Source organism: Rhagoletis zephyria, unplaced genomic scaffold (assembly GCF_001687245.7).
Source record: "Rhagoletis zephyria isolate East Lansing unplaced genomic scaffold, Rhagoletis_zephyria_1.1 Rzeph_scaffold_00741, whole genome shotgun sequence".
NCBI lineage: Eukaryota > Metazoa > Arthropoda > Insecta > Diptera > Tephritidae > Rhagoletis > Rhagoletis zephyria.
In genome coordinates, this window is record NW_016157825.1 from 6,468 (window position 1) to 33,511 (window position 27,044).

The window sequence follows — 27,044 nt, forward strand, 5'->3', positions numbered from 1 at the left end:
CATATATTTATTTGTTTGAGGCAAAGTTCAGCCATTTCCTCCAGAAATACATTGTAACTATCTCTAGATGAAACTGGTACAACATCGGTGTCAATGATGTTCCATGAAATATGTGGCAGATTTAAATCGCCCAAAACAATCATAGAATCGGATGCCGTAAGCATTGCATTTACGGTCTCAAGTAAAGAAACTAGCTGCATATATACTCATACGGCAGAATTAGGAGGGATGTAGCAAAGAGCTAAATAAATATAAGTCTTTCCAGCCTGTACACGTATACATTTAAATTCGGTATATTCAATGACAGGAAGACTAACTTCCTCGGATGGTATCGATGAATGCACCGCAAAAAGAACACCACCGCCGATTCTGCCCACGCGGTCACTCCTGTATATTTGATATTCATTTGGAAGAATTTCGGAATTAAAAATATGAGGTTTGAGCCATGTTTCGGTCAAGGAAATAATATTATAATTGCAGTCAAAACCTTTTAAATATAAGTCAGTTAATCTGGTATTCAAACCTCTAACGTTTTGATAGTAAATACTTAAATTAGACTTGCGAGTTAGTTTTTTGAATCCGAATTAAGATTAGAAATTTTAGCTACGTTATTATTACTTTTATTAGGTTTATACTCAAACTCGCGAACAAACGCCCCGGTCGGCCAAAATGAACTATTTAGCAGTGAATCAAAATCTTCGGAAGCTACATCAATTTTAAAAGATGAAATATCGCGATCGTATTTAAAATTAAATTTACGAATAAATATATCTTTAGTTCTAATTTTAGTCGATATGTATGACTGTATATCATCCGAAGAAGTATCTTTAGCAAATCTAGAGACAAAGATTGATCTTCTCGGAGGAATTACAACCAACTTTTTGGTAATGATGTCTGATGTGCGGGGCTCCGAATTATTCGGAGGAACTAAGTTAGACAGTGGAGCTTGAGATGTTGATGGCAACACTGTTAAATCAACGGTTTGACTATTTATTTTTAGAAGTAGACCTAGTGGATATGGCTTTAGATATCGGAGGCTCCAATGCCTGAGGGCATGGAGAAGATAGATTAATAAGCTCCAAGGACTGGGATGGAGGATTTTTTTTACTAGAATCCGTGGCTGTCTTTTTAGGTGGACTAATAACATGCCCACCTTTATTTTCTCGGCTATCCTCAGAGTGTGGAGGGTTGTCGAGGCAAGTGAAAGACCTAAACATTTTTTTGTAATGCTTAAATTTCTCAACAAGCGCCGACAGATCCTTCCCGATCTCAGAAAAAACATTTCTGGACTGCCTGAAGAATTTAAATAAATCAACTTCGGTTGATCTACATTTTTGACAAGACCAACGAAGACCCTTACCCTCGTTAATAGCGTCTAATACTCTACGGCTCAAACCAGCACATTTTATATGGGCAATCCCATCGCAGAGCCAGCATGACACATAGCAGTCGCTTTTAACGTGGCAATTGGTGTAAATACACGGCATGTTTAAAATTATATTTATTTTTAGATTTTAGAAGCAAAAAGGCAAAAACGGTTTTGAAAACGGTGTATTAATCAGTGAACCAATCAGCTGGTAAATATCAGTTGGAAAGCTATGTAGCGAACAGTTTTAAATGCACTGTATATTTGACACCTAATAAACACAACGCAAACAGCTGTGACAAAGATGAAACAGCAGAAATGACAAAAAGAGCAAAATCAATGTGCACAAACAAAAACAATTGTACAACAACAATATATTACATGAAACAAAATACTCGGCACATGCAATTAAGAATATCAAGTTAAATTAATCAAATTTACGGGAAATTTTGATGTTTTACTTATCTTTAAATTGTGCACCAGAAGTTTATTAACACTTTTTTTAATTTTTTACTTTAATAAGCGTAAACAACTTTATAAAACACAAAATTTAAACAGATCACAGAAAAACACAGCTTCACAGCTTGACGTTTGCGTTAAGTAAGCATGATAAGTATGATAATCTACCTAGATAAATACTTAGTTTTACATTTTTATGCAATTTACTATGTAATGTATTTGCATTATGTATACAAATGTGAAATGTAAATAAAAATTCAATTATATTTATATTGAAATTATTTCTTTTATATTCGAGCTTTCATTGGATATCACCCATGGAAATTTTGAAAAAGTGCATTGGGTCAAGTTAATACGCTGACCGAAAAAACAGTTCGCATCTCTGGAAATCTCATGGTATGGTTTGTACAAAATATGTGTCCACTCACCACTCTGCATTAATTTTTATTACAAAAATCCAATAAAAACGTTTCATTACATAACAGGAGCAACGGACAGATGCATATAGGCTTTACGTGATTACCTGCCAAAAGGCTTTAATCACGGTGCCCGCATTTGGCACAACGGATTAATTTTTGCCTTAATCATTGCCCTGAAATGCAAGCATTTCAGTTCCTAAGGCAGTGTGGGAGGACACACTAACCACCTTGGTGAGGCCGAAACCTACCTAAAGTCTCTGCCGTTCTTTGGGTCCCGGCACCCGGTTGCAATGCAACTCCACATCGAACCCTTTTTGAGTTCTACCGCCTTTGGTATTAAACCACAGCCCCCGCGATATTCCCCGAAGGGCCATACCTCAGTGAACAGACTGGAGTAGTGCTCACCAGCCAGACTTGCTTGACCAGCTCGAGTCACGCAACCTACTAAACATACCAGAATACACATGCTCAACCGTACAACTAAGAAGGTCTGCTTTTATTACATATTCACCAATCCACGGTTTACCTCAAATATTTACACCGTGCTTTCAACCCTTTCTCCACATTTTCCACAGTTACAACAGTTTTCAGCATTATCATCCAGCTCGTCTCGCTCCTCTCACAAGACTTACTAATCTCATTTCACCCCGGTGTCCCTATCCGGAGTGAAAATCGACTTTTAACCCTGATTCATTCTGCTCGTCTCGCTACCCTCGCAGGTCCTACTGGAATTGCTCCTTTTCAGGTTTTCTACACCTACTCAAGCAGCTTGACGAGCCACATTCTTCCTTGCAGAACTTCCCAGCTATATGATTTTACATGTGCATCTGGCCTGTCTTTCGACCTTGTTCGTCTCACTGGCCTTGCTTATCTAGCCAGCGAACACACTCCAGGGGCATCTGTTCGCCCGCGGTTCCTCTTTTAAAGTCTTAGGTATGACTTCCGAAAGTCGTAGACTCTTCTACCAATTGAGCCTCTGACCGACTCAGGATTGGTAGCCTTTGACTGGGGTACCCGGGATTGTGACACCCGTAGCCCCGCAATGCGGAACCCCCTGGGCTCGTGGGTACGGTAATCTCCACATCGGAAACTGCGTAAGCACATGTCCTACACAGGTTCCCATGCGGAGCATCCCTGTTAGTTCATGCCGACATGGAAACCCCTAAGGGCCCCCATGTCACCACTTAAGATCTAGCCCCACGAAAAGGACACCAACGTTTCGCTAGATAGGAGCAACGGACAGTTAACTAATCGAGTCCTCAACTTCTATACTCTGCATCTAGGCCTAACGGGAGTATTATGTACAAATTGCATACGAGTCCATACCGCCAAAAACAAATTTAAATCGTGTATTAAAACAGCTATGTGCTTTAAAGCGGCGCAAATGTTGATCAAATCGTAATTGGTAAAAAAAATCGATTTTTTTTCATAAATCAATAATATATTTTTAATAAATTTTTTTAATACGACATTTGCAAAATATTACCTATTGGCACCAGGAATCAGTTTACTGGCCTCCTGAAAAGTTATTAAAAAACACATAACTGTTTTTGTTGGCGCAGCGACGATATGTAAAATAGAACAGGAACTCATCAGCCAGACAGCACAATATACATATGTAGGGGGCGTCAGAGCTTCAATATACATAAGTATGTATGTATGTGTAAAAATTACGCAAGTCAAAATGATTTCTCAAAACTGAAATTTTCCAAAACATTATTTAAACGTATAAGTTCATGAAGTAGATAGTGAGACTCATTTCTACATCACTCACCCCCCTATCGCGACCAGCCTTCCAGGACATTCGAAACTCGTACAACTGAACTGTAACGGACTCCAGAGCAAGATTGAAGAGATAACAGTCTTCATGGGTCGGCATGGCATATAGATAGCTGCGGCCCAAGAAACGAAGTTGCACAGCAACTCAACGCTACAATGTGCTCCATAAAGATCGCGAGCGAGATAATGGTGGAGGATTAGCGTTCATCCTACACCACACAGTGCAGATACCACCCTAGATTGTCAGGGCATAACTGCCCGGTCAGGCGATATCGAGCTCGAAATATTTAACGTATATATACCCCCTATCACCTGCTGCCGGGCAGGATATCACCCTGACACAGGTGCGCTATTCAGAGGTGAAAACCGAATGGTAGTAGGTGACTTCAACGCGCACCACGATCTTTGTCACTCAAACCTGGCAAATGATCGTAGGGGAGCCCTATTGGCTGAGCGGTTAGACGATTCGACATTCTGCACCATGAACGACCATGAAAGTTTAACAGATGCAGAGATACCAAGTAGGGGTTTTCCCGTTTAAACTTTACGACATACGACACTTACGACAACTTGTGAATCACCTATGAGCGTATATTTGCAATCCACTGCAAAGAATGGAGTGTCAAATCATAAAACATTCAGATAATTAACGAAGCAAACGGAAATCATATGGTCTCATGTTTCCTTCAAACAGCACTGTTATTTTTTCTTATTCTTCCATTTGTTTAGCGCTGTAACCGCTTAAGTGTTATTTTTTTTATTTATACCTGTGAATTGTTTTCAATAAGAATTTTTTCATCTACTCCTGAATTTCGGGTACATTTTATTTTTGTCGAGTGTATTCTGCCATGAAAACAGCTTCCCATAAAAATACAATCGCCGTTCGGAGTCGACGTAAACCTGTAGTTCCCTTCCCCTTTGTGTTACACCATCAAGGCGTTCGCCACATATGGGAGAAGAAGCTAGGCCAAAGACTAAGATATTGTGTAAGCACCAATCTGCATATGTAGAAGTATTACATACATATTTTGGTGCCTTTTAGAGTATAAAATTATTACAACTTATTCCAGGGATAAGGGAAAAATTTTTGCTGCGGCAAATGTTAAAGCTGATTTTGATTGACTTTTCTGTGCTGATTATGAATCCGTGAGTATAAAGTTTTCATCAGATCCAGATTATGAGAAAAACGAGGTTAAAGTGTAAAAAAATCGCTTTTTTTTGCAATATTTTAGAAGCTCTAGCAAAGAAACAAAAGTCGACGTTNTTTTCATCAGATCCAGATTATGAGAAAAACGAGGTCAAAGTGTAAAAAAATCGCTTTTTTTGCAATATTTTAGAAGCTCTAGCAAAGAAACAAAAGTCGACGTTAGGCTTAAATTGAGCTAGAAGTCTCGACTACTATCCCTGAAAATACTCTACCTGCACCTTGACTTGATGGTCACCTATAGTCATTTATTGAACAGCAAAATCCGATTTTGTGCGAAGTTTGAGTACCCACCGCAATTAAGCAAAAGGTTATTGAGCTTTCCACTTAGGCTCAAATTAAGGCTTCGACTACAATCTCTTAAAATACAATCACTGAACCTTAACCCTAAGGTCACTTATAGTTATTTATTTAACAGCAACAACTGATTTTGGCAAAATTAATTTTTTTTTCAATAGCACAGTATTCCAGAATTTTTATATTGTTAAATAAATTACTATTGGTGACCATCAGGTCAAGGTGCAGGGATGGTATTTTCAGGGATAATAGTCGAGAGTTCTAGATTTAATTCAAGCCTAAGTTGAAGGTTCTATCACCTTTTGTTGTTTCTAGACTTTCTAAAATATTGCAAAAAATCCGATTTTTTGACACTTTCACCTCGTTTTTCTCAAAATGTGGTGCTGATGGAAACTACACCTACGAATTCGTAATCAGCACAAAAAGTCTATCAAAAACAGCTTTAACATTTGCCGCAACAAAATCACTGTTGCCTTGTGTTATTTATTGATTTCAACTTATTAAACTTATTCCAAAACCAGCAAACCGAGAAAAACTAAACGGGGGGTTCCACAGGGTGCGGGGCCTTTCCCTGCTGCTATTTAATTATTACATTTCAAAGCTCCCTCAACCACCACTCTCTTATGTTGACGACTGCTCTATAATGGTGGCCGGGAATGGAAAGATTACTTGTGCTCGAAAGTAAACGGTTATCTCTCCGAACACTCTCGCTTCTTCACTGCAAGGAGCCTAGCCTTTTCACCACCTGGACGAAAGACGTCAGACTGCAGCTGGGTATTCACGTCGATGGCGGACCCATACCGATGGTGAATAACCCAAAAATCCTCGGAGTTACCTTCGATAGTCTTCTCTCCTTCTCGGCGCATACAACCGAAATTGTCAATAAAGTAAAAAGCCGCAAAAAAGTCCTCAGGTCACTAGCCCGCAGCACCTGGGTCAAAAACAAAGAAACGTTGTTGGCAACGTACAATGCAATTGGCTGGCCGGTTCTAAACTATGCAGCGCCTGTGTGGTCCCCGGGGACTAGGAGGACATAGTGGATGAATCTGCAGACTTGCCTGAACACGGCACTACGCACAGCGACCGAATGCCTTCTGATGTCGCCGCAACACCATCTGCTTGACGACACACGTACATATGCTCCTCAGGAGCATAACACAATGCTCCGCAAGCAATTCTTAGTAGGTTGTCACCGACGTGGGCACCCGAAGAGACATTTGCTTACGGAAGAGCCCTCGCCTCTGCACGTCAGAACGAACTGACGGATGAAGTCCAGAGGTACATAAAACAACCTCTTGACCCGACAGCGTACCAACATGCCTTGAACGGCATTCAGATTGAGTCAGTCTCGATTTATGTAGATTTTCGACCTGTGATGGCCTGTTAGGCACACAACCACTAGACGTGGACGAGACAGAGCTTCGTATGCCTTGGGAGAGTTGGGCCACACTAGCCCAGCTTCGCTCTGGCTACTCCAGCAGGTTAAACTCGTACCTGAGCCGACTAAATGCAGATGTGCCAAACGAATGCCCGGAATGCGGAGAGACGTCGCACGAGTAGTGACATCTCTTCGTATGCCCACTAAACGCCACTCAACTAACGCCTCTGTCCTTATGGATAGATCCGATAGAAGCTGCAGACTTCTTGGGTCTTCTGGAGCTTGATGACAACGATTGAGCCGCTCCAACTACAACAACCACTTGTGCAGCCAACAATAACAGGATCCAAAGATTTCCATAAAAATGCTAAGGGCCTTAACGGGTGAACCGTGATATGCCGCAACGAAAATATACATAGAAACCTTGGTATATCGATGGTTAAATCTGAAAACGACAGCAGCAGGGAAAAGTATAAAAGCGCGGTTAGTCAACAACGTAGCGTAAACGTAGGTTGACGTACGTAGCAGCATATCAAATTTACTGTTGATAGAGAGAGAGACAACGGCAACGTCACCGCCATGTGGTGGTGAGTTTTCGTTAACACGCGAATACCATAAGGTAGATCGTATCTGCGGCAACCTACGTCTACGCTACGTCGTTGGACTGTTTTTAAAATAAAACTGCATAATCACCCAAAGCCTTTTGTTGAGCTACGTTAAACCTGCAGGGCCCAACCCAGGGTTTGAGCTATATAATTGTAAATTATATGTAAGATTTTCAAACTTGTTGTTAAGCTTAATAGATTTAAAATAAGCAGATTCAACACGTACAAAAACGTGGTTTAAATCAACTCGGACAACTAACTATATGAGTGTTATTTTGGAAGTCGTTTACCAGAGGCCTATTTTAGATTAATAAATTCCCACGACAGCCCGTTCGGCGTACTGGAATGACTCGGGGGGTTTACCCGACCAAGGGCTGTTGTTTCGGCCATCTAACGCCGTTTAGGTCGGCGAAGTATCTCATAAGTTGTTCTTCCATAGGGCTACATTTGCTACGTATTCTTCTGCTCAGGGATGGCATCGAGTCGAACCCAGAGCCAGAAACTTACACCTGCTGTTTACTTCAGTCAAGTGCAATGCTTGCAACGGGTGGAGTCACCTCAGAGTCTTCTCAGGCCTACGGACTCATCGGCAGTGGACGACATCATTTGCCCCCTGCTGCTCAAACAAAGCAGCCTTCACGGCTAACTCCAGTCCACTTGAGCAGCTCAACGCAAACACAACAGCACAACAACACAACACAATAGGCCACACCACAACCACGACAGACCATACAACAGACACTACCCTACCACCAACTACACGCCGCCGCCCACAACTCCTGGTTCCTCCTACAATCTGCACGGTGTCTCAGAACAGGATATTCCGTAACGTGACATCAGTGACGACAGACCATACAACAGACACTACCCTACCACCAACTACACGCCGCCGCCCACAACTCCTGGTTCCTCCTACAATCTGCACGGTGTCTCAGAACAGGATATTCCGTAACGTGACATCAGTGACGACAGACCATACAACAGACACTACCCTACCACCAACTACACGCCGCCGCCAACAACTCCTGGTTCCTCCTACAATCTGCACGGTGTGTCAGAACAGGATATTCCGTAACGTGACATCAGTGACGACAGACCATACAACAGACACTACCCTACCACCAACTACACGCCGCCGCCAACAACTCCTGGTTCCTCCTACAATCTGCACGGTGTGTCAGAACAGGATATTCCGTAACGTGACATCAGTGACGACAGACCATACAACAGACACTACCCTACCACCAACTACACGCCGCCGCCAACAACTCCTGGTTCCTCCTACAATCTGCACGGTGTGTCAGAACAGGATATTCCGTAACGTGACATCAGTGACGACAGACCATACAACAGACACTACCCTACCACCAACTACACGCCGCCGCCAACAACTCCTGGTTCCTCCTACAATCTGCACGGTGTGTCAGAACAGGATATTCCGTAACGTGACATCAGTCAAGTGCAACACCTGCCTTGGCTGGTGCCACTTTAGGGCATGTTCAGGTCTGCGCACCACGCGAGATTGGACGAGGAACTTCGAGGGCCCGTGTTGCGCTCCACGGTCGCAAACCCCAATTGCGACGCCACCCACTACTACCACAGGGCGGACCCTCCACAGCAGCGCACACAGCCAATGGCGGCAAGGCAACACACATCCCCCACCCCCCGCATAACTACACGTCTCTATGAAGCTCCTTTAATTCAACTGTAACGGTCTTCAGAGCAAGATCGAGGAGATAACCGCATGGTATATTGATAGCTGCGGTCCAAGACACGAAGTTGCACAGCAATTCAACATTGTTGATTTGCGCCGGATACAACGTGCACCGTCGATATAGCGAGCGAGATAATGGTGGTGGCTTAGCGTTCATCACGCACCACACCGTGCAGTATCGTCTTATCGAAGCTGACATCGATCGCAGGGATTCCACCCTAGAATGTCAGGGCATTGCTATCCGGTCAGACGATGTCGAGCTCGAAATATTTAACGTTTATATACCCCCTGTCATTGGCTGCCCGGCAGGATATAACCCTGAAATAGGTGCGCTCCTCAGAGGTGAAAACCGTATGGTAGTTGATGACTTTGATGCGCACCATGATCGTTGGCATTCAAGCCTGTCAAACGGTCGTAGGGGAACAGACTTGGCTGAGCAGATAGACGATTCGACATTCTGCACAATGAACGACGACGCGCCCACCAGGATTATGGGCATCTGCTGCAGCCTGCCAGACAACAACAGCGTGTCATGGCGAGCTATGCTGACCTTGGCATCTGACCATCTGCCCATAGTTATCTCGATCGATAAACCAGTCGCGGAACACTGGACCTATATCAACTTTTCTAAAGCTGATTGGAAAGGCTTTGAGGAATTTACTGAGAGCACCTTCGCTGCGCTCCCCACACCAACCGACGTCCACCTAGGTGAACGTAAGTTCCGCAGGGTTGTCACTGCTGCTGCAGCTCGCTTCGTACCAGCAGGATGCATAACGGTCCCCGTCGAAACTTCCCTGCTGAAGCGGCTGTTCTAGCCGATGAGCGTGGCAACCTTCGTCAGGCCGATCGCGGAAATCCCCGTATCAGGGATCTCAACGCGAAGATTCGGCAACTTGTGAACGAACATAAGCGCAAAAAGTGGGAAGAGCATCTGAAGACCTGTAACATCGCCTCTGGTGTGAGTAAGCCGACGAAGCACGACGACAGGGTCGAAATATCTCTCGGCGACCATGCTTCGTCGGACCCGGAGCGACGCGCGAGCTATTTTAGCCGCCAATTCATACTGCATCCTCCGGCGGACAAAGCCAAGCGTCAGAAGGCTGCATAAACTGCCAACAACCTGTGTCCCTCTTGCTTTCACTAGCGGTGAAGTTCAGGGAGCCATAGGGAAGGCGAAAGCATGCAAAGCCATAGGCCCTGACGAAATATGCATGTTGATGCTGAAAAATTTGGGTCCTGCCGGAGTAGCATACCTAATGGAGGTCTTCAATATTTCAATGGCCACTCTCATCATCCCAGACATCTGGAAGGTGGGGAGAGTGGTCCCACTGCTCAAACCGGGGAAACCAGCCAACAAAGGAGAGTCTTAACGTCCGATATCAGTCCTTTCCCCGGTAGCGAAGACACTTAAGGCGTTGCTACTCCCGTATTACACGAACAACCTGATCCCAGCGAAGCATCAGCATGGTTTCCGTAAAGTGCACAGTACAAAAACAGCACTTAACGCCATAAACACGCAGATAACTCGTGGCTTAAACCGCAACCATCTCTGTGAGAGAACTATTCCAGTAGCGTTGAACCTGTCAAAGGCGTTTGATACCGTCAGCCACTCCACGCTGCTAGAAGACAAAGAGGCCTCCTATTTCAAACAGTGGTCGGCGAATTATCTAAGTGGTCGACACTCGTCAGTAATGTTTAGAGACAAATCAAGCAAACCTAGAAAAAAACAGGGGGTTCCCAGGGTGGTGTCTTTTCTTCCTTACTGTTTAACTACTATATTTCAAAGCTCCCTCAACCACCAGAGGGGGTCTCGATTGTCTCCTATGCTGACGATTGTTCGATAATGGCGTCTGGGAATGGAATTGATGACTGGTGCTGGAAAGTAAACGGGTTTCTCTCCGAGCTTTCTCGCTTCTTCACTGCTAGGAGCCTAATCATCTCCCCTACAAAATCCTCTGTGACCTTGTTCACCACCTGGACGAAGGAGGGGAACTCACGTCGATGATACACCAATTCCGACGGTGAATAACCCCAAAATACTCGGAGTAACCTTCGACAATCTGCTCTCCTTCTCTGCGCACGCAACCGCTATTGTCAACAATGTGCAGAGCCGCAACAAGGTCCTCAAGTCGCTAGCCGGCAGTTTTTGGGGCAAATACAAATAAACGTTGCTGGCAACATACAAGGCAATAGGCCGGCCGGTTTTAAATTACGCAGCTCCAGTGTGGTCGCCGGGGACTAGGAGGACGCAGTGGATGAAGCTGCAGACGACACAAAACACTGCTCTCCGGACAGCGACTGGATGTCTTCTGATGTCGCCAGAACACCACCTGCACGACGAGGCGAAAATTCTCCCCATAAAGGAGCACAACACAATGCTCTGCAAGCAATTCCTAGTAGGGAGCCACAGACGTGGGCAGCCGAACAGACACTTGCTTGCAGAGGGACCCTCGCCAAGGCATGTCAGAAGGCATCTTTACGAACTGACGGACGAAGTCCAGAGGTTCATAAAGCAGCCTCTGGACCCGTCAGCGGAGCGGCATTCACAGTTACGTAGACTCCAGACCTGTGAATGCCGTTCTAGGCACAGATCCACCTGACATCGACGAGACGGAGCTTCGTCTGCCTCGGCAGACTATAACCACAATGGCCCAACTTCGCTCTGGCTACTACAGCAGGTTAAACTCATACCTGAGCAGATTAGTTGAAGATGTGCCAAATGAGTGTCCGGCATGCGGAGAGACACCCCGCGACTCGAAACATCTCTTCGTATGCTCGGAAAACATGACAACACTAACGCCTTTGTCCCTTTGGACCGACCCCATTGAGACTGTACGCTTCTTGGGGCTTCCGTTAGTTGAGCTTGACGACAACGACTGAGATATTAACCGATCTGGGCTGGGTTGTTGTCATCGCTACAACAACAACAGATTAATAAATTGTTTATAATTATAAACACTATTACAATTTAAAATCGATATCAAAAGTTGTTCTTCTTTTCTTCACTTTCATTTTTATTTAAAATTAATGCATTTGGCTCATTCCACGGTAATCGATACCGAAAGAAACGAAAATAAACTTAAGAATTTGACTGTATTATTTCTAGTAAGTAAGAGTAAATAAATCTAACTTTCAAGACTGAAAGCCAAAATTCCGAAATTTATCTCAAAATCAAATACAATGAGATATGAGAGGTTAATTTTTTTCAAAATTTACAAGACTGATTTTCGTAGTCTATTATCTTGTTTGCATTGTTTAAGCCGTCAGTGGAGAGAAAAATTCGTTAGCATTGTAACAGCGTAATTTTAAAATTTTTNGTGTGGTCGCCGGGGACTAGGAGGACGCAGTGGATGAAGCTGCAGACGACACAAAACACTGCTCTCCGGACAGCGACTGGATGTCTTCTGATGTCGCCAGAACACCACCTGCACGACGAGGCGAAAATTCTCCCCATAAAGGAGCACAACACAATGCTCTGCAAGCAATTCCTAGTAGGGAGCCACAGACGTGGGCAGCCGAACAGACACTTGCTTGCAGAGGGACCCTCGCCAAGGCATGTCAGAAGGCATCTTTACGAACTGACGGACGAAGTCCAGAGGTTCATAAAGCAGCCTCTGGACCCGTCAGCGGAGCGGCATTCACAGTTACGTAGACTCCAGACCTGTGAATGCCGTTCTAGGCACAGATCCACCTGACATCGACGAGACGGAGCTTCGTCTGCCTCGGCAGACTATAACCACAATGGCCCAACTTCGCTCTGGCTACTACAGCAGGTTAAACTCATACCTGAGCAGATTAGTTGAAGATGTGCCAAATGAGTGTCCGGCATGCGGAGAGACACCCCGCGACTCGAAACATCTCTTCGTATGCTCGGAAAACATGACAACACTAACGCCTTTGTCCCTTTGGACCGACCCCATTGAGACTGTACGCTTCTTGGGGCTTCCGTTAGTTGAGCTTGACGACAACGACTGAGATATTAACCGATCTGGGCTGGGTTGTTGTCATCGCTACAACAACAACAGATTAATAAATTGTTTATAATTATAAACACTATTACAATTTAAAATCGATATCAAAAGTTGTTCTTCTTTTCTTCACTTTCATTTTTATTTAAAATTAATGCATTTGGCTCATTCCACGGTAATCGATACCGAAAGAAACGAAAATAAACTTAAGAATTTGACTGTATTATTTCTAGTAAGTAAGAGTAAATAAATCTAACTTTCAAGACTGAAAGCCAAAATTCCGAAATTTATCTCAAAATCAAATACAATGAGATATGAGAGGTTAATTTTTTTCAAAATTTACAAGACTGATTTTCGTAGTCTATTATCTTGTTTGCATTGTTTAAGCCGTCAGTGGAGAGAAAAATTCGTTAGCATTGTAACAGCGTAATTTTAAAATTTTTCGGACAAGTACTAAATATTTTATTATATATTGAAGCAAAGCATATTTCAATGTCACGCCCGTCACAAAATACACAAAATAGTTATTTTTTGAAGGAAAACACATCTTGAACAGTATAAAAAGCTGACGAAAGTACGCTATGACACAGAGGAATATTTGCGAATTGCCTTTAATTATTTATATGCTTTTATTTTCGAAAAAAGAACCGATTATGTTGATCACGCCCGTCACATGTCAGACCCGTCACAATTTAAAGTTTGACAAACTTCAATAAATTCGGCCAGGGACTGCTACCGTTACTTATCTGCTAATCTAAAATGTAACATAAATCTATTTGTGATCAGCGATGATAAAGCTAATCATAAAGATATGCTGCTCGAGCGATGGGAAAACTTAAGCTATGCTGGCACGGATAAAAAGAAACCATTACTTCGCTTGTCAGGGCAAAAACAGTATCTAAAACGGTTTTTACAGGTAACGGCCTCAGTTTGACAGGCAACAGCCTCATAATATTTAAAAATAAGGTACTTTACAATTACTCAGGCATACAAAGGAGACGAAGAGTCCGATCAAGGATTATCCCGTCTTTAGGTGGCAGAATCTTGTACGTGTTCGTAAAATCCGATTTTCTGAGAAATAAAGTTAGTTTAGTTGTCTAATAATGTGTATATATGTATTTATGCTCAACTTGTCATACCCGTTACAAAGTCAAGTCGCGCCCGTCACAGTCGAATTTGGAACATATAATCTATAATACCCAATAGAGGTAAGCAACTTTGGCGTAAATGTTGAGAATGTTTATTTAACTATATAACGAACTATTTAAAACCATAAGCAGAAGACATAATTAGCAGAAAAACTCTGATGGAAGGAAGTAGTAGCTAATTTGGTTTGCGTACTCGTCACACCCGTCACAGTGACTAAAATTCAGATAACTCGTTCGGATTAAATTGTTTTTGAAATTTTTTTTCTAGGCATTGTGTATATCTCGGAAACTTATTAGAACTTACTCGTTTTAAAGAATTTAATATTACAGTTTAAGAATTAAGCCTTAAAATGAGAGTTGAAATGTCACACCCGTCACCGTGGAATGAGCCATTTGCATTTTGTTTGTTTTTAGAGCTAATAAAATTGTTGCAACGTAATGAAATGCGCTCAATTATTATAAAAACAAATTTACAAAATTCTCCTCTCAAAACTTTCCAACGGAGCAATTTAGTTTTTTTTTGCTATTGTCGGGACAATTTCTCAGATTGACAATCGTCAGTACCATTGCCAGACAATTGCCGACAATATACTAGTACTGTCACTATGCGGTTCCAACAACTATCACAGTTGTTTGTAAGAAGCTGTGAAACAGTAAAAATGTTCTCGCTCTTGCACTTTTCCATGAAAATCGATAATTGTCGCGTATATCTTTCAATGAAATTGTCCAGCTTTGCAGGGGAATAATTTCTATTTGTTGCCGCATTGTAAAGTTGTAAGTAAAAAAATAAGTTGAAAATAAATTTCATTCCAGATGGGTACAAACCGGATCATTCTTATGCAACTATCACGTTTTCACTCTATCATGGAACTTAGAAGGAACGCGCCTTCTTACCGGCGGATCCATTATAGAAATGTGGAAAGAAAAAACTTCAGAAAAAGTTGAAGAAAGTTCAAATGGTAATAAAGGGGGATTCATGGCAACAACTTAGAAATCTGTATGCAATATAAAGTTTTTCACATAAAAATGATTTCAGGTGTCAAATTCGAAATTGGCGGGGGTGACCGCGGCAACAAAACACCAACTAATGAGCCCCAGGATGAAGTAGTAACATGGGACACTATATGGTCGTGTCAAACTGCAATTCCCATTTATCATATGGCATTCAGTCCCGATGGTACCCTTTTTGCGACATGCGGGCGAAATGACAGACTTGTGAAAATTTGGTATGAAAATAAGCAAGGTAAGAAATATTTTCCAAAATATAATGTTAAGATTGCCGCTACCATATATAATTTATTTATTGCAGTTCTTTTTCCTTCTAAAAACGGTACTAAAACTGTCTTTGGAAACGATGCAGAACTAAATTTTACATATGTTTATATTGCACACCCTCGTGCAGTAACAAACATCGCGTGGCGTAAAACAAGCAAGTATATGCCGAAGGGATCCGTATCGAACATGATAGTAACGTCATGTCTTGACAATATCTGCCGTATTTGGATCGAAACTGTATTACCAGATGATGGTTTAATTAATATGACCCAATTCGATCCGTTAGCATCACAAAATCCAAAATTTAGGACACAACGCCACAAACATCGTTTCATGCAACGATTAAAACATATGAAGACCTGTTTTCATATTAGAAGGCACGCGAAAGCGGGGTCTGGAATTACTAATTACCAAGCTAATGTTTTAACTGACGCATTTCACGGACCAATACCGTCTTTACCGTCATCTTGTAGTGTTCACGACTTTCATTCATATGGGTTTCATAGCACGGGCGTATCTCCCGGTATGCATTTTCACTTGGCGGCGTCAATTAATGCTGAAACGGATATTCCACTTGTTCCTTCAATGCATTCGTCGGATAGTTCTAATCAAAACAGCTTTATTTTACATTGGCTTAATAATAAGGAAATGAATTTTTCCCTTCAGGCTGAAGTTATACTCCAGGAACTGACTAAAAAAATAATTGACGAAGAAAGTACTAATACGTCAAATAATAATGTCTCTGAACAGCAGGAACTAGAAGTTGCTGATGAATCTAAAAAGAAGTTTTTCCGGGCTTTATCGAAGTCATTGTCGGCAGAAGATAGTTGCTCGGAAGAGTACAAGATTTCACCTCATCAGAGTAAGACTGGCATTTTACAAAATACGAATTCAATGTCGAACACAGCATCTCTGAATTCTTTAAACGAAAACAACCCGACCATTAATCATTTTGCTGACTCTCTGGACTTCAAAATTGAATGTTTATTAAGGGATTGGCACCAAGGTCCCGATCTTGTATTTGCAATTCATCCTATAGATGGAAGTTATCTTATATGGGTAGTTGATTGGCTGGATGATTATTACCCAGGATCCTTTCGCCAAGCACAAATTTCGTTCTCCACACGCATTCCATCTGCGTTTCCACTCGGTGACGCAATGTCTATGTCAACAACAGTTAGTTTGTACAATACAGGTTCTCCGCCTCTAATTTTTCGAGAAATTGCAAACAGCGTGAAAAGTAGAAGCGAAGAAAATACATCACTAAAAGAATCGCCTAATTCTTCCCCTATGAACAAACCTAACAATCCCGAAATAAACGAACAGTGCTTCAACAATCTAACAAACAGTCTTTCGCCGTCTGTTTCTATGGTAACCAAACATTCCAATGGAACCTTAAACTTGTGGCAACTAACTTTTGCTCTTAAAACGAAATTTACTCAAGTTCTCAGCATTGGTCATGTTTGCAGAGCTTCCGGACACCGCTTCAGAGTTAACGATATAACTTGTCATCCCGTTTTACCACTTCTTGTCTCAACTTCTCATCATAATTTGCCAGAATCCGAAAAGAAATCACCTTGTAGTGCTGAAAATCTTCCTTACAACAAAGATGTTTTTACTCCTTCTGGATTTTGCTCTGAACTTATTTTGTGGAGAGTCGATTCCGTTGGTCCACTTTGCCATTCGGGTGGAGTAAGTGAATTAGCACGCATTAATTCCCCTGAAATATCTGCATTTAGCAACGTCGCATGGATTCCAACTCTGCTTCCGAGTACAACCTTAGGAAACAGTAGTAATTCCCCATCAGCTTGTTTTGTTGCCAGTGATGGAGAAAATCTACGAGTTTATCAAGCAGTCATCGATGCACGCACCCTGCTTGCAGAGATATCCTCTTCGGAAAATGTTCATAGCTTCTATAAAACCAATTCAATGACATCAATTTATTCGAATGCTTCATCCACCTTTAAAATGAGAAAAACACCATTTCATGAAAAACTTAAGGTTGTGTCTCAGCAATCTACTGCACGTCCTGGATGCATAATTCAACTTGATCCAATATCAGAAGCTAAACACGATTGGCAGAACACTCAATTTCTACATGTTTTCCAAGCACAGTTGATTGATGGAGGTCATCGAATGGAAACGGATTTAGATGCAATTGTTGATCTTCAACAACATTTTGAATTTAAAGAGCCTTTTTATATCGTCATAATTGAAAAAACTATTAAAGGGAGTACAATTCATATGTGGCGTATCATTATTTCCTCAAAGGAACAAAAAACTTTTCTATCAGATACCGCAATGTATGTTCCTGACAGCAACATTGTACAAGATATGGAAGAATCCGACTTAGCGCAACGAAGAATGTCAGGCGCTAATATATTACTTAACAATTGTGAAGAAACAGGTAGTGATACAGCGCATATGACTATACAAACAGAAAAAGTTTGTACTCAAGAGCTGCCTATGCCCGAAGGGGTTGATGTCATCCATGCCTCCCCAGCCGCTGGTCATTTAAGTTCTTCGTCTATTTATCCGGCTTGTTATGCTCCCTACATAGTAGTTACTGCCTGTTCAGATTCGATTTCCCGATTTTGGAAATGCGAAACTATTTCAGATGATACTGAAGATATCTCTAAAAAGATATACAAATGGGCCGAATGGAAAATGTCAAGTAGAGTACAGGATTCAGCTATAGAAATTCCTGGACAACCTTTAAATATTAGTGCGGCGTATTCTGGACGAGTAGCCTGTGCTTATAAATATGGAAAGAGCTTCACTCGTCCAAATAAAGGTGACCCAGATTCGAGATATATAAATCTTTGCGTGGCTATTTATGAATGTGAAAGCTCTGGTGGGAGCGAATGGGTACTAGAAGATACAATTCACTTAAAAAATGTACATTTACCGCGAATGAACATTGATCATGGCATCGATCTTAGTTATTTACATGATAGTCGACTACTGCAAAAGAAACAACGTCTGAACCAAGTCTTCCAAACATTTACGCAAGATGACGCCAGATCACCACGAAGTGGTGATACAACACCTGAACTCACAACAAAAACGAGTGCTACAGGACTCCTTGCAGTTCCAAGTTTTAGTACGCTACAATCTTTGAGAAAAAGTATCGCTGAAAATGGAAATACGTGTCCATTAACTCAAAAGCATCTGGTTCAATTAGATTGGGTATCAAAGGAAGACGGTTCGCACATATTAACAGTGGCCGTAGGCAGTAAAATACTTCTGTATACTGCTGTTTCATCAGATATCGCCCAGGCTAACATCAAAGCCATGAAAGTGTCAAGATCAGCAAACCGGCCAATTTTGCGTAAAGCAAGTTCTTTAGCTCAGCCACATTTTAACGACGAAATACGTTGGATGAAATTGCGGCAAATTGACTTACATACGGCCGATGGTTTGCCACCATTACCTATGCAAATATCATGGGTTCGAGATGGAATATTGGTGGTAGCAATGGATTCCGAAATGCATGTTTATTCACAATGGAAGCCTCGCTTTAACCAGGAACATAGCGTGGAAGACCTCTTCGATTCTAGAAATCTTCGCGATGAAGATTTGAGATCCTTGGCCAACGAGTCAACGCAGTTACGGCTAAAAACTGCGTCATCCATACCATTAATAAGTAAAGTGAGCACTACTAATCTGCAATTGCTCTCTAACGAAAAACGGAAAAGATATGGAAACTCAAACACAAGTGTACCAACGGGATGCGAGTCAGCGGGCGATGATTATATGCCTGATTTTGGTTTATTTCAGGCTTCTCGTATAGCATGCCCGGTACTTCCACAATATCACCCAAAGCAACTAATGGAGCTGCTTAATTCGGGGAAAATAAATTGGGTCAAAGCAATATTAGCCCATTTAGTGCGCTGCATGAGTGGTCCAAACGAATACACATCCACTTCAGATGACGGAAGCTCAGAGAAACAGGTAAATATTAGGGTACATAAAAATTATTGTTGTAGCGGCTAGTTTTGTATGTTGTGTGAGACGCTTTTTAACGAGCTACATACGTACGGACATGCCGGTATTAGAAAACAAGTTTTTTGTTTCTTATGAGTAAAAATTGGTGATGTGGGCCACCAGTTTTTCGAAGGTCGAACTTTTTTTTTGTAATTATCTATTTATGCCTCACAACGATAAAAGAAAAATACAAGTTTCACAATTTTTCGAAATTCGAATTATTTTGGAAGTTATAGCTATTAACATTTTTCGAAATTGTTTAGATTTTAATTGTTTTCTCGCGATTGGTAATACTGCTTCTGCTAATTTTAATACTAATTTAATAATTTTAAACAGTTAATAATGATGATGTTTTCTTCCCATTTTTATTTTTTATTTGGTCATAATTTTTTTTTATAAAAGTTATTATTTTTTTTTTTATAATACTGACATCTCATGACCTAAAAATCGCGTTTTGGGCTAATTTGGCTGTACGTTCTATTAACAATTATTTGCAGAAAAAAAGTTTGCCGGAATACATCGAGACGAAAGTTATTCACGCTTTTCTCTTGACGCCCAATGTAATTTGTATGGAAAACGTTTGCCGTAGATATTTATCTCGCATTTTCAACAAGTATCGATTGACAGCGAGTCTAGCGCGCTTGCGATACTCATTTCAAGAGAAAAACGTTAATAACTTTCGTCTGGATGAATTCCGGCAAATTTTTTTTCTGCAACTAGTTGCTAATAGGACGTACAACAATACTAGCCTAAAACGCGATCTTAAAGCAATTGAGATGTCAGTAATTAAAAAAAAAAATGTAATAACTTTTATATAAAAAATTTTATGACCAAATAAAAATTAAAATGGGAAGAAAACATCATCATTCTTAACTGTTTAAAAAATTATCAGAATCTGTATTACCCGTTGCAAGAAAACAAATATAATCTAAACAATTTCGAAAAAAGTTAACGGCTATAACTTCCAAAATAATTTCGAAAAATTGTGAAACTTTTGGCAATAACAAACCTCCGAAAGTATTTCTGCCATGAAAGTCAGCTTCTCATAAAAAGAAATCGCCGTTCGGAGTCGGCGTAAAACTGTAGGTCCCTCCCCTTTGTGAACAGCATCAAGGCGCACGCCACAAATCGGAGGAGAAGCTCGTCCAGCCACTAACGTATGTGTAAGCGCCAATATATTAGCATTATATAGCATTTGCACATTTATTTAAACCAAACGCAAATTAATTCAATCCAAACACACATTAATTTAACCCAAACGCAAATTAAGTTAAACCAAATGCAAATTAGTTTCACCCAGCGAAAATTAAATTAAACCAAACGCAAATAAATTTAAACCAAAACGTATCATTGCCATTGTCGATTAGTTACTTGTAGTTTGAATCTATAGCAGTAGTGGGAATTTCATATCACGCTAGTGTTGCCACAGAAACATTTTTTTTCCTACCAAAAATTCTTACCATAACCAACTAAAACCTACCAAAAATTTTTTTGAGTTTTAATATTTGTTTTCAATGTCAAATTTATTTAAAACATAGCCAACATAACATTTAGCAAAACTAAAACACAGCTAGTAAAATAAAAACGAATTAACTACGTATAACGATTCATTTTACTGTACAGACTTATCCAAATGTATGTCTCTTTACTCATACATATGTACGTATCGTCATTACAAACGAATAAAGACACGAGCTCAAAAGTTGACAGCGAAAAAAGACGCGTAAAAAAATGTCGGCGAAGAAAGACTCTTAACATAGGTGACGGCAAAGAAAGCCGCGTTAACCTCTTTGACGGCAAAGTAAGACACATAGACTTATGTTCGCGGTCAACTATGTTTGCGAGTGTAACAGTATACTTTTTCCCCAAAGAGTTTTTCCGGAATGATGTTGAATTCATGTTTACGCGTCTTTTTTCGCAATTTTTTTCACGCGTCCTTTTTCGTCGTCAAAACACCCGAGCATATTTATTCGTGTCTCGTGACGATATTATTATTATTACGTAGGAGATACCCGCGACCTAAGATAATATAAATAAAGTGCTAAATCCTAATTGTTATCAGCGCTTTGGATGATGTTATGATCCAAATTTTAGATGGAGAAGACAATCGTTCTCCAAGGTGTATCAATCTACGATTCATGCTTCGTGGACAGGCACATAGAATATACTCTGGGCTTTCCTCCACCAGCCCACAAAACCTACAGCGTCTACAGAAAGACCCATTTAATTCAAACGATACGTTAACTTGCAGTGTGCTGTCAGGTTGCCAGTAAGAGTTCTAAGTTCAAGGTGCCTTTCGGAGTTCCTCTTGGAAAGAGTTATGCATCTCCATTATTGTCTTATTCCCTTTGATTTCCGCAGTGGACAGAACTGTGAGTGCAGTGTATCATGCACCGCAGAAAGGCTCGGGACCATGTAAACGCATTTGGGCTCCACGCTTAGCGAGACAGCAGCAATTTCGTTGCCTTCAAACCCTTCATGTTCCTGAACCCTCCACAGCGTTACATTATTGTGGGCTCCCAAGTGGTTCAAGAGTTCACAAGCCTTGATGTCGTTTTAAAAGACTCTAAGGTCTTTAACGCTGCCTGAATATCCGGCATAATACGTATTGTGGCCTCATTTGCCTTCTACGATGACACCAGCGAATCAATCGATTGCGAAGACCTCCGCCTGGAATATGGTTGGGTACGAGCCCATTGGCAGACTTTTCTGCAATCTTGGTCCAAGTACGCCATAAATTATATCGCAAACTAAAGGTGAAAAGCTGCCAAGTCCATTTTTTTTTAAGTTTAGTTTTTGATGCAGGCATATTTACATGTTTGCGGCCGCCGTTGTACGAACGCACCGGTGAAATATTCGTGTAAAAAGGGTTGCTAAAATGTTTAGAGATACATATTTTCTATTTTCCGCAAAATAACTTTTACTTATTGTCCCGAAACCTACCAAAATCTAATCAAGCCTACCAACCACCAACTGGAAAAAACCCTACNAGTTTTGGTAGGAAAAGCCCATGTGTGGCAACACTGTATCACGCGTACAGCTCAACTGTACGCTTTTCAAACGTATATGCTCACACACAGGGTTGCCACTGACGAAAAAAATAGTTACCATCCACTTGAGAAAAATCTACCAGATCTGGAAAATATCTACCAATACATTTTTATAGTTATTTTATTAAAAACAATAGCTTTGTTGTTTTTTATTTATTTTAATTAAAACTGTTGCTTTTTATTTTTTTTTAGTTATTTCAATAATAATTAAAATTGTTTTTAAGGAGCTTTTTATTTAACTAATTATACGGTATTTGAGTCATATTATTGGCATATTCTCAGTTTCCTTCAACCAAAAGGGGAAGTGATGAAACTAAATGCAACGAAACTTCTTAATTTGAAAAACTTCAACTCGAGTTATTATAAACAAATACAGTGACTCAAAAAAGCACTTGGTGTTTTTCTAGTAAACATTTTTTTATTGCTTTAACTAAATCCATAAAAATTAAGGATTCAAACTATATACAACATTTAGAAAAATTTAAACAATTTCCACCAAATTTCGAATTTTTTACTCTGAATTTTAAGAACAATTTAAGGTACCAAGTTTTAAAGCAAATAATGCTTAAGTATAGCTCGCAATGTGCTTCCCGTTGATTTTTTTTTTTAATTTTTTGCCGTCAGTCTTTGGTGTTTTTTTTTTATTTAACAATTTCTATTGATAAAAAATGGCGTTGATTTCATTTTTTTGCGAACAATCATAGTGCGTCATTACATACCTGTCAATTTTTTCTTTATATGTATTTAAATAATCATTTAAAATATTTAGGCAATCAAAAGCTCCTCGGGATTCCAGTAAAATGAGTTTTGAATAGAACACGATATGTTCGCGTTATATCAATATACATTTATACGTATGCAAGTATGTATATAAAAAGTATGCAAAGAAATTTATAATATAAAGATAACTACGTAAAAGAAACGAAAAGTTCAACAAAAGTCTACCAACATGAGAAAAAATTTACCTTTTTACCAACCCAAATTTTTTCTACCAATTTTGGTAACAATTTACCAAAGTGGCAACTCTGCTCACACATTACATTGCCGAACAAAAAAACGAAATTCAACCAATGAATCAGTCTGGCATAAGCTCTTGCCGAGGCATGTTGCATTGTTTGCGCGCTCATAGCACGCAGTTTTTTTGTCGAAAATTAGGAGTTGTGCTTGCGCTTTTCTTAAATTGCAGAAGCGTGCGCATACAACCTCCTCGTTTCAACTGAAGTAATCGACTGAATGACCGAGTCGTTCGCTCTCGGCCAAAGACACTACCACATGCTCAAAATGTGATAGTGTTAGTGTGCCCATCACGGTTGCCATTTCCAATTTATTTTTCGGACCAAAAAATGGACCANTTCAACGCAAAGTTGAACAATGCAAACACACTTTAACATAAACAATAATATCTGAGAATCGGCTTACTCTAGAAATGGCTACATATAACTGCCCATGGGAAAACACAAGGTTAGGTAGGTATAATCCGGCTTTGTCAAGAGTCTGGCCATGGGCTTTATTAATTGTTTTAGCAAAAGCTACAATAGGGAACCAGTGTACGAAAATAAACTATATNTTTTTTTTCATCGGGAAATCGAGTGGAGTTTATTCCTCTTTATCAAGAAAATATGTCAATTCAATTTTTATAACGATTTTATTTAAATTGCATCCAAAGTGCATTACAATTATAGGTAGAATCTGGAAAAAAATGTGGTAGATTTCAAAAAAATGTGGTAGATCTCTGGGTTTGGATCAAACTTTGTACAAAAATTNTTAGCAAAAGCTACAATAGGGAACCAGTGTACGAAAATAAACTATATTGTACGTTACTATTTCGTTTCGTACAGTTCGGTACAATACGAAAACAAAACGGCTGAGTTCACTTTGGCGATAATACACTACAGTAGTTTAGTAGTTACAGACGAAACAACAAACGAAATGAATCGTGCCGAGAAAAATAAATGNTCACCTAAATTGCAAAATTTTTAATTAGACTCTAAAAAAATTTAATTTTAGTATAATAAAGTGCAAGATTGAAGTTGCTAAAAATTGCGTTGAATTTTGGCAATTTTTTTCCTTGACAGTGTAAAGCAGTTCCTTCCATATCAAGATATTTTTCGAACATAATTATTCTAAGAAATTTCTGCAACCTTGTGGAGTGCTGTCAGCTTTTCTTTTTATCACATCACGAAGTAGCGAACAAATGTGGCATGTTCCAGAAAGAGCTAANAATGTATGTATGTACATATATGCAATAACTAAATACAAACGAATGGCTGCAATGAATAAAAAAAATAAAACCGTTTTTTAATTGAATTGGATAGAAAATTTACAGAAAAAAATATTTTTCACGTAATTGAAACGTTTGCATACATATAAAACGTACCCTATGGTACAATTGTCACAAACGAAAAGCAAACGTTTCTCGTTGGGGAAAATGACAGTGAATCTTACAATTTGTTTCTGACTATGTACAAAACTGTACAAAACCACAAATGATATGATGATCGATGAGCAAATGGGAATTGTTTTGTACAGTTTATTTTCGTACCCTGTAGGGAACTGTTTTCTTGTAATTTGAAAGGGTATAGTTGGATCTGATGGAGTCAAGTTAATACGCGGTATGATTGCTGTATGTAATGGTAGTATAAAAGTACGCAAAGTCGGCAATTAGCAGTGAATTTCCTTTTGCGAATTTTAACGTATTTGCAGAAAAGTTGGCATTTCCAACGAAATATTAAGAATTATACGTGAATTGTGTAATTTATTTCATCGGTTAAATATGTTTTATTTGAATATAAAAATAAATATATTGCACAAAAACGTATACTTCTATTTCACACGTACATAAGCTACAATTTTTTTTAATTTGTAAAGAAGCAACACGGTGCCACGGCTGAGGGAGCGGTGCGAGAGAGACAACTGTCAGTTTATCATACCTTTAATTATTGAATTATGTGTGCGCCCACCACGGTCGTATACGGTGTAGGCGATGCTGCAGTTACAATGGTGCTTCAGTACAAAATACCTTTAGTGTGGCTTAAAAATTACAAATTTCTTTACTTCAGAGGTGTTATGACCATTAATATTACCTAATAACCACTCAGGGGACCTCTGGCTTTTCAAATGACACCTCATTAGTGGAGTTATTGTTTAGTGTTTAGTATTAGACAATTTTTGCTCTTAAAATTAAGAAAATTATGTGGAGCAAAAATAAAATTACGTAAAACGCGAATATGTGGTTGATTTCAGACCTTGAGTGGTAGATGTGGTAGATGCTCAAAAAAGTGGCAGATCTACCACAATGTGGTAGAAATCCGATCGCTGAAGACTGTTCTAATAGTTCGTGGAAACAATAAACTGAATTATTCTTATAAATACCTTATTTTTATTATACATATATTAGCGTGAATGAGATTTATAGTACATCAGAACTTATACTTATTAGGTACATAAAAATATTACAAACTGACTGATATACGGGTGTCATGAGTTGAGGGAAACATGGTGTTACTTACAATATATCTTTATATACAATATTTGAGGTGAAAATATATTCAGAATCAACTTGTTGATTAGATGTTTCTTTAACAGAAACAATAATATCTGAGAATCGTCTTACTCTAGAAAAGGCTACATATGTATAACTGCCCTTGGGAAAACACAGGGTTAGGTAGGTATAATCCGGCTTTGTCAAGAGTCTGGCCATGGGCTTTATTAATTGTTATAGCAAAAGCTACTATAGGGAACTGTTTTCTTGTCATTTGAAAGGGTACCGTTGGATCTGATGGAGTCAAGTTAATACGCGGTATGACTGCTGTATGTAATAATAGTATAAAAGTACGCAAAGTCGGCAATTAGTAGTGCATTTCCTTTTGCGAAGTTTAATGTATTTGCAGGAAAGTTGGCATTTCCAACGAAATATTAAGAATTATACGTGAATTGTGTAATTTATTTCATCGGTTAAATGTGTTTTATTTGAATATAAAAATAAACATATTGCACAAAAACGTATACTTCTATTTCACACGTACATAAGCTACAATTTTTTTTAATTTGCAAAGAAGCAACACGGTGCCACGGCTAAGGGAGCGGTGCGAGAGAGACAACTGTCAGTTTATCGTACCTTTAATTATCGAATTATGTGTGCGCCCACCACGGTCGTATACGGTGTATGCGATGCTGCAGTTACAATGGTGCTTCAGTACAATATACCTTTAGTGTGGCTTAAAAATTACAAATTTCTTTACTTCAGAGGTGTTATGACCATTAATATTACCGAATAACCACTCAGGGGACCTCTGGCTTTTCAAATGACACCTCATTAGTGGAATCGATTACATAGAAAAGCAGAAAAAGGGCGACTAACAAAAAAACACCTTAGAGAAATAATATATAAGATTA

General features: G+C 39.9%; 1 protein-coding gene across 1 annotated transcript in view; it reads left to right on the forward strand.

Moving 5' to 3' along the window:
* Positions 1-27,044, forward strand: part of Rbcn-3A (rabconnectin-3 alpha) — a gene marked incomplete at its 5' end in the record, with an annotated part of 167,835 nt that overhangs the window by 2,154 nt on the left and 138,637 nt on the right. The window contains 3 exons of the mRNA XM_017613962.1: positions 15,151-15,296; positions 15,374-15,580; positions 15,647-19,566. Coding sequence (XP_017469451.1) covers positions 15,151-15,296; positions 15,374-15,580; positions 15,647-19,566 — 4,273 coding nt within the window. The remainder of the gene's footprint in view (positions 1-15,150; positions 15,297-15,373; positions 15,581-15,646; positions 19,567-27,044) is intronic.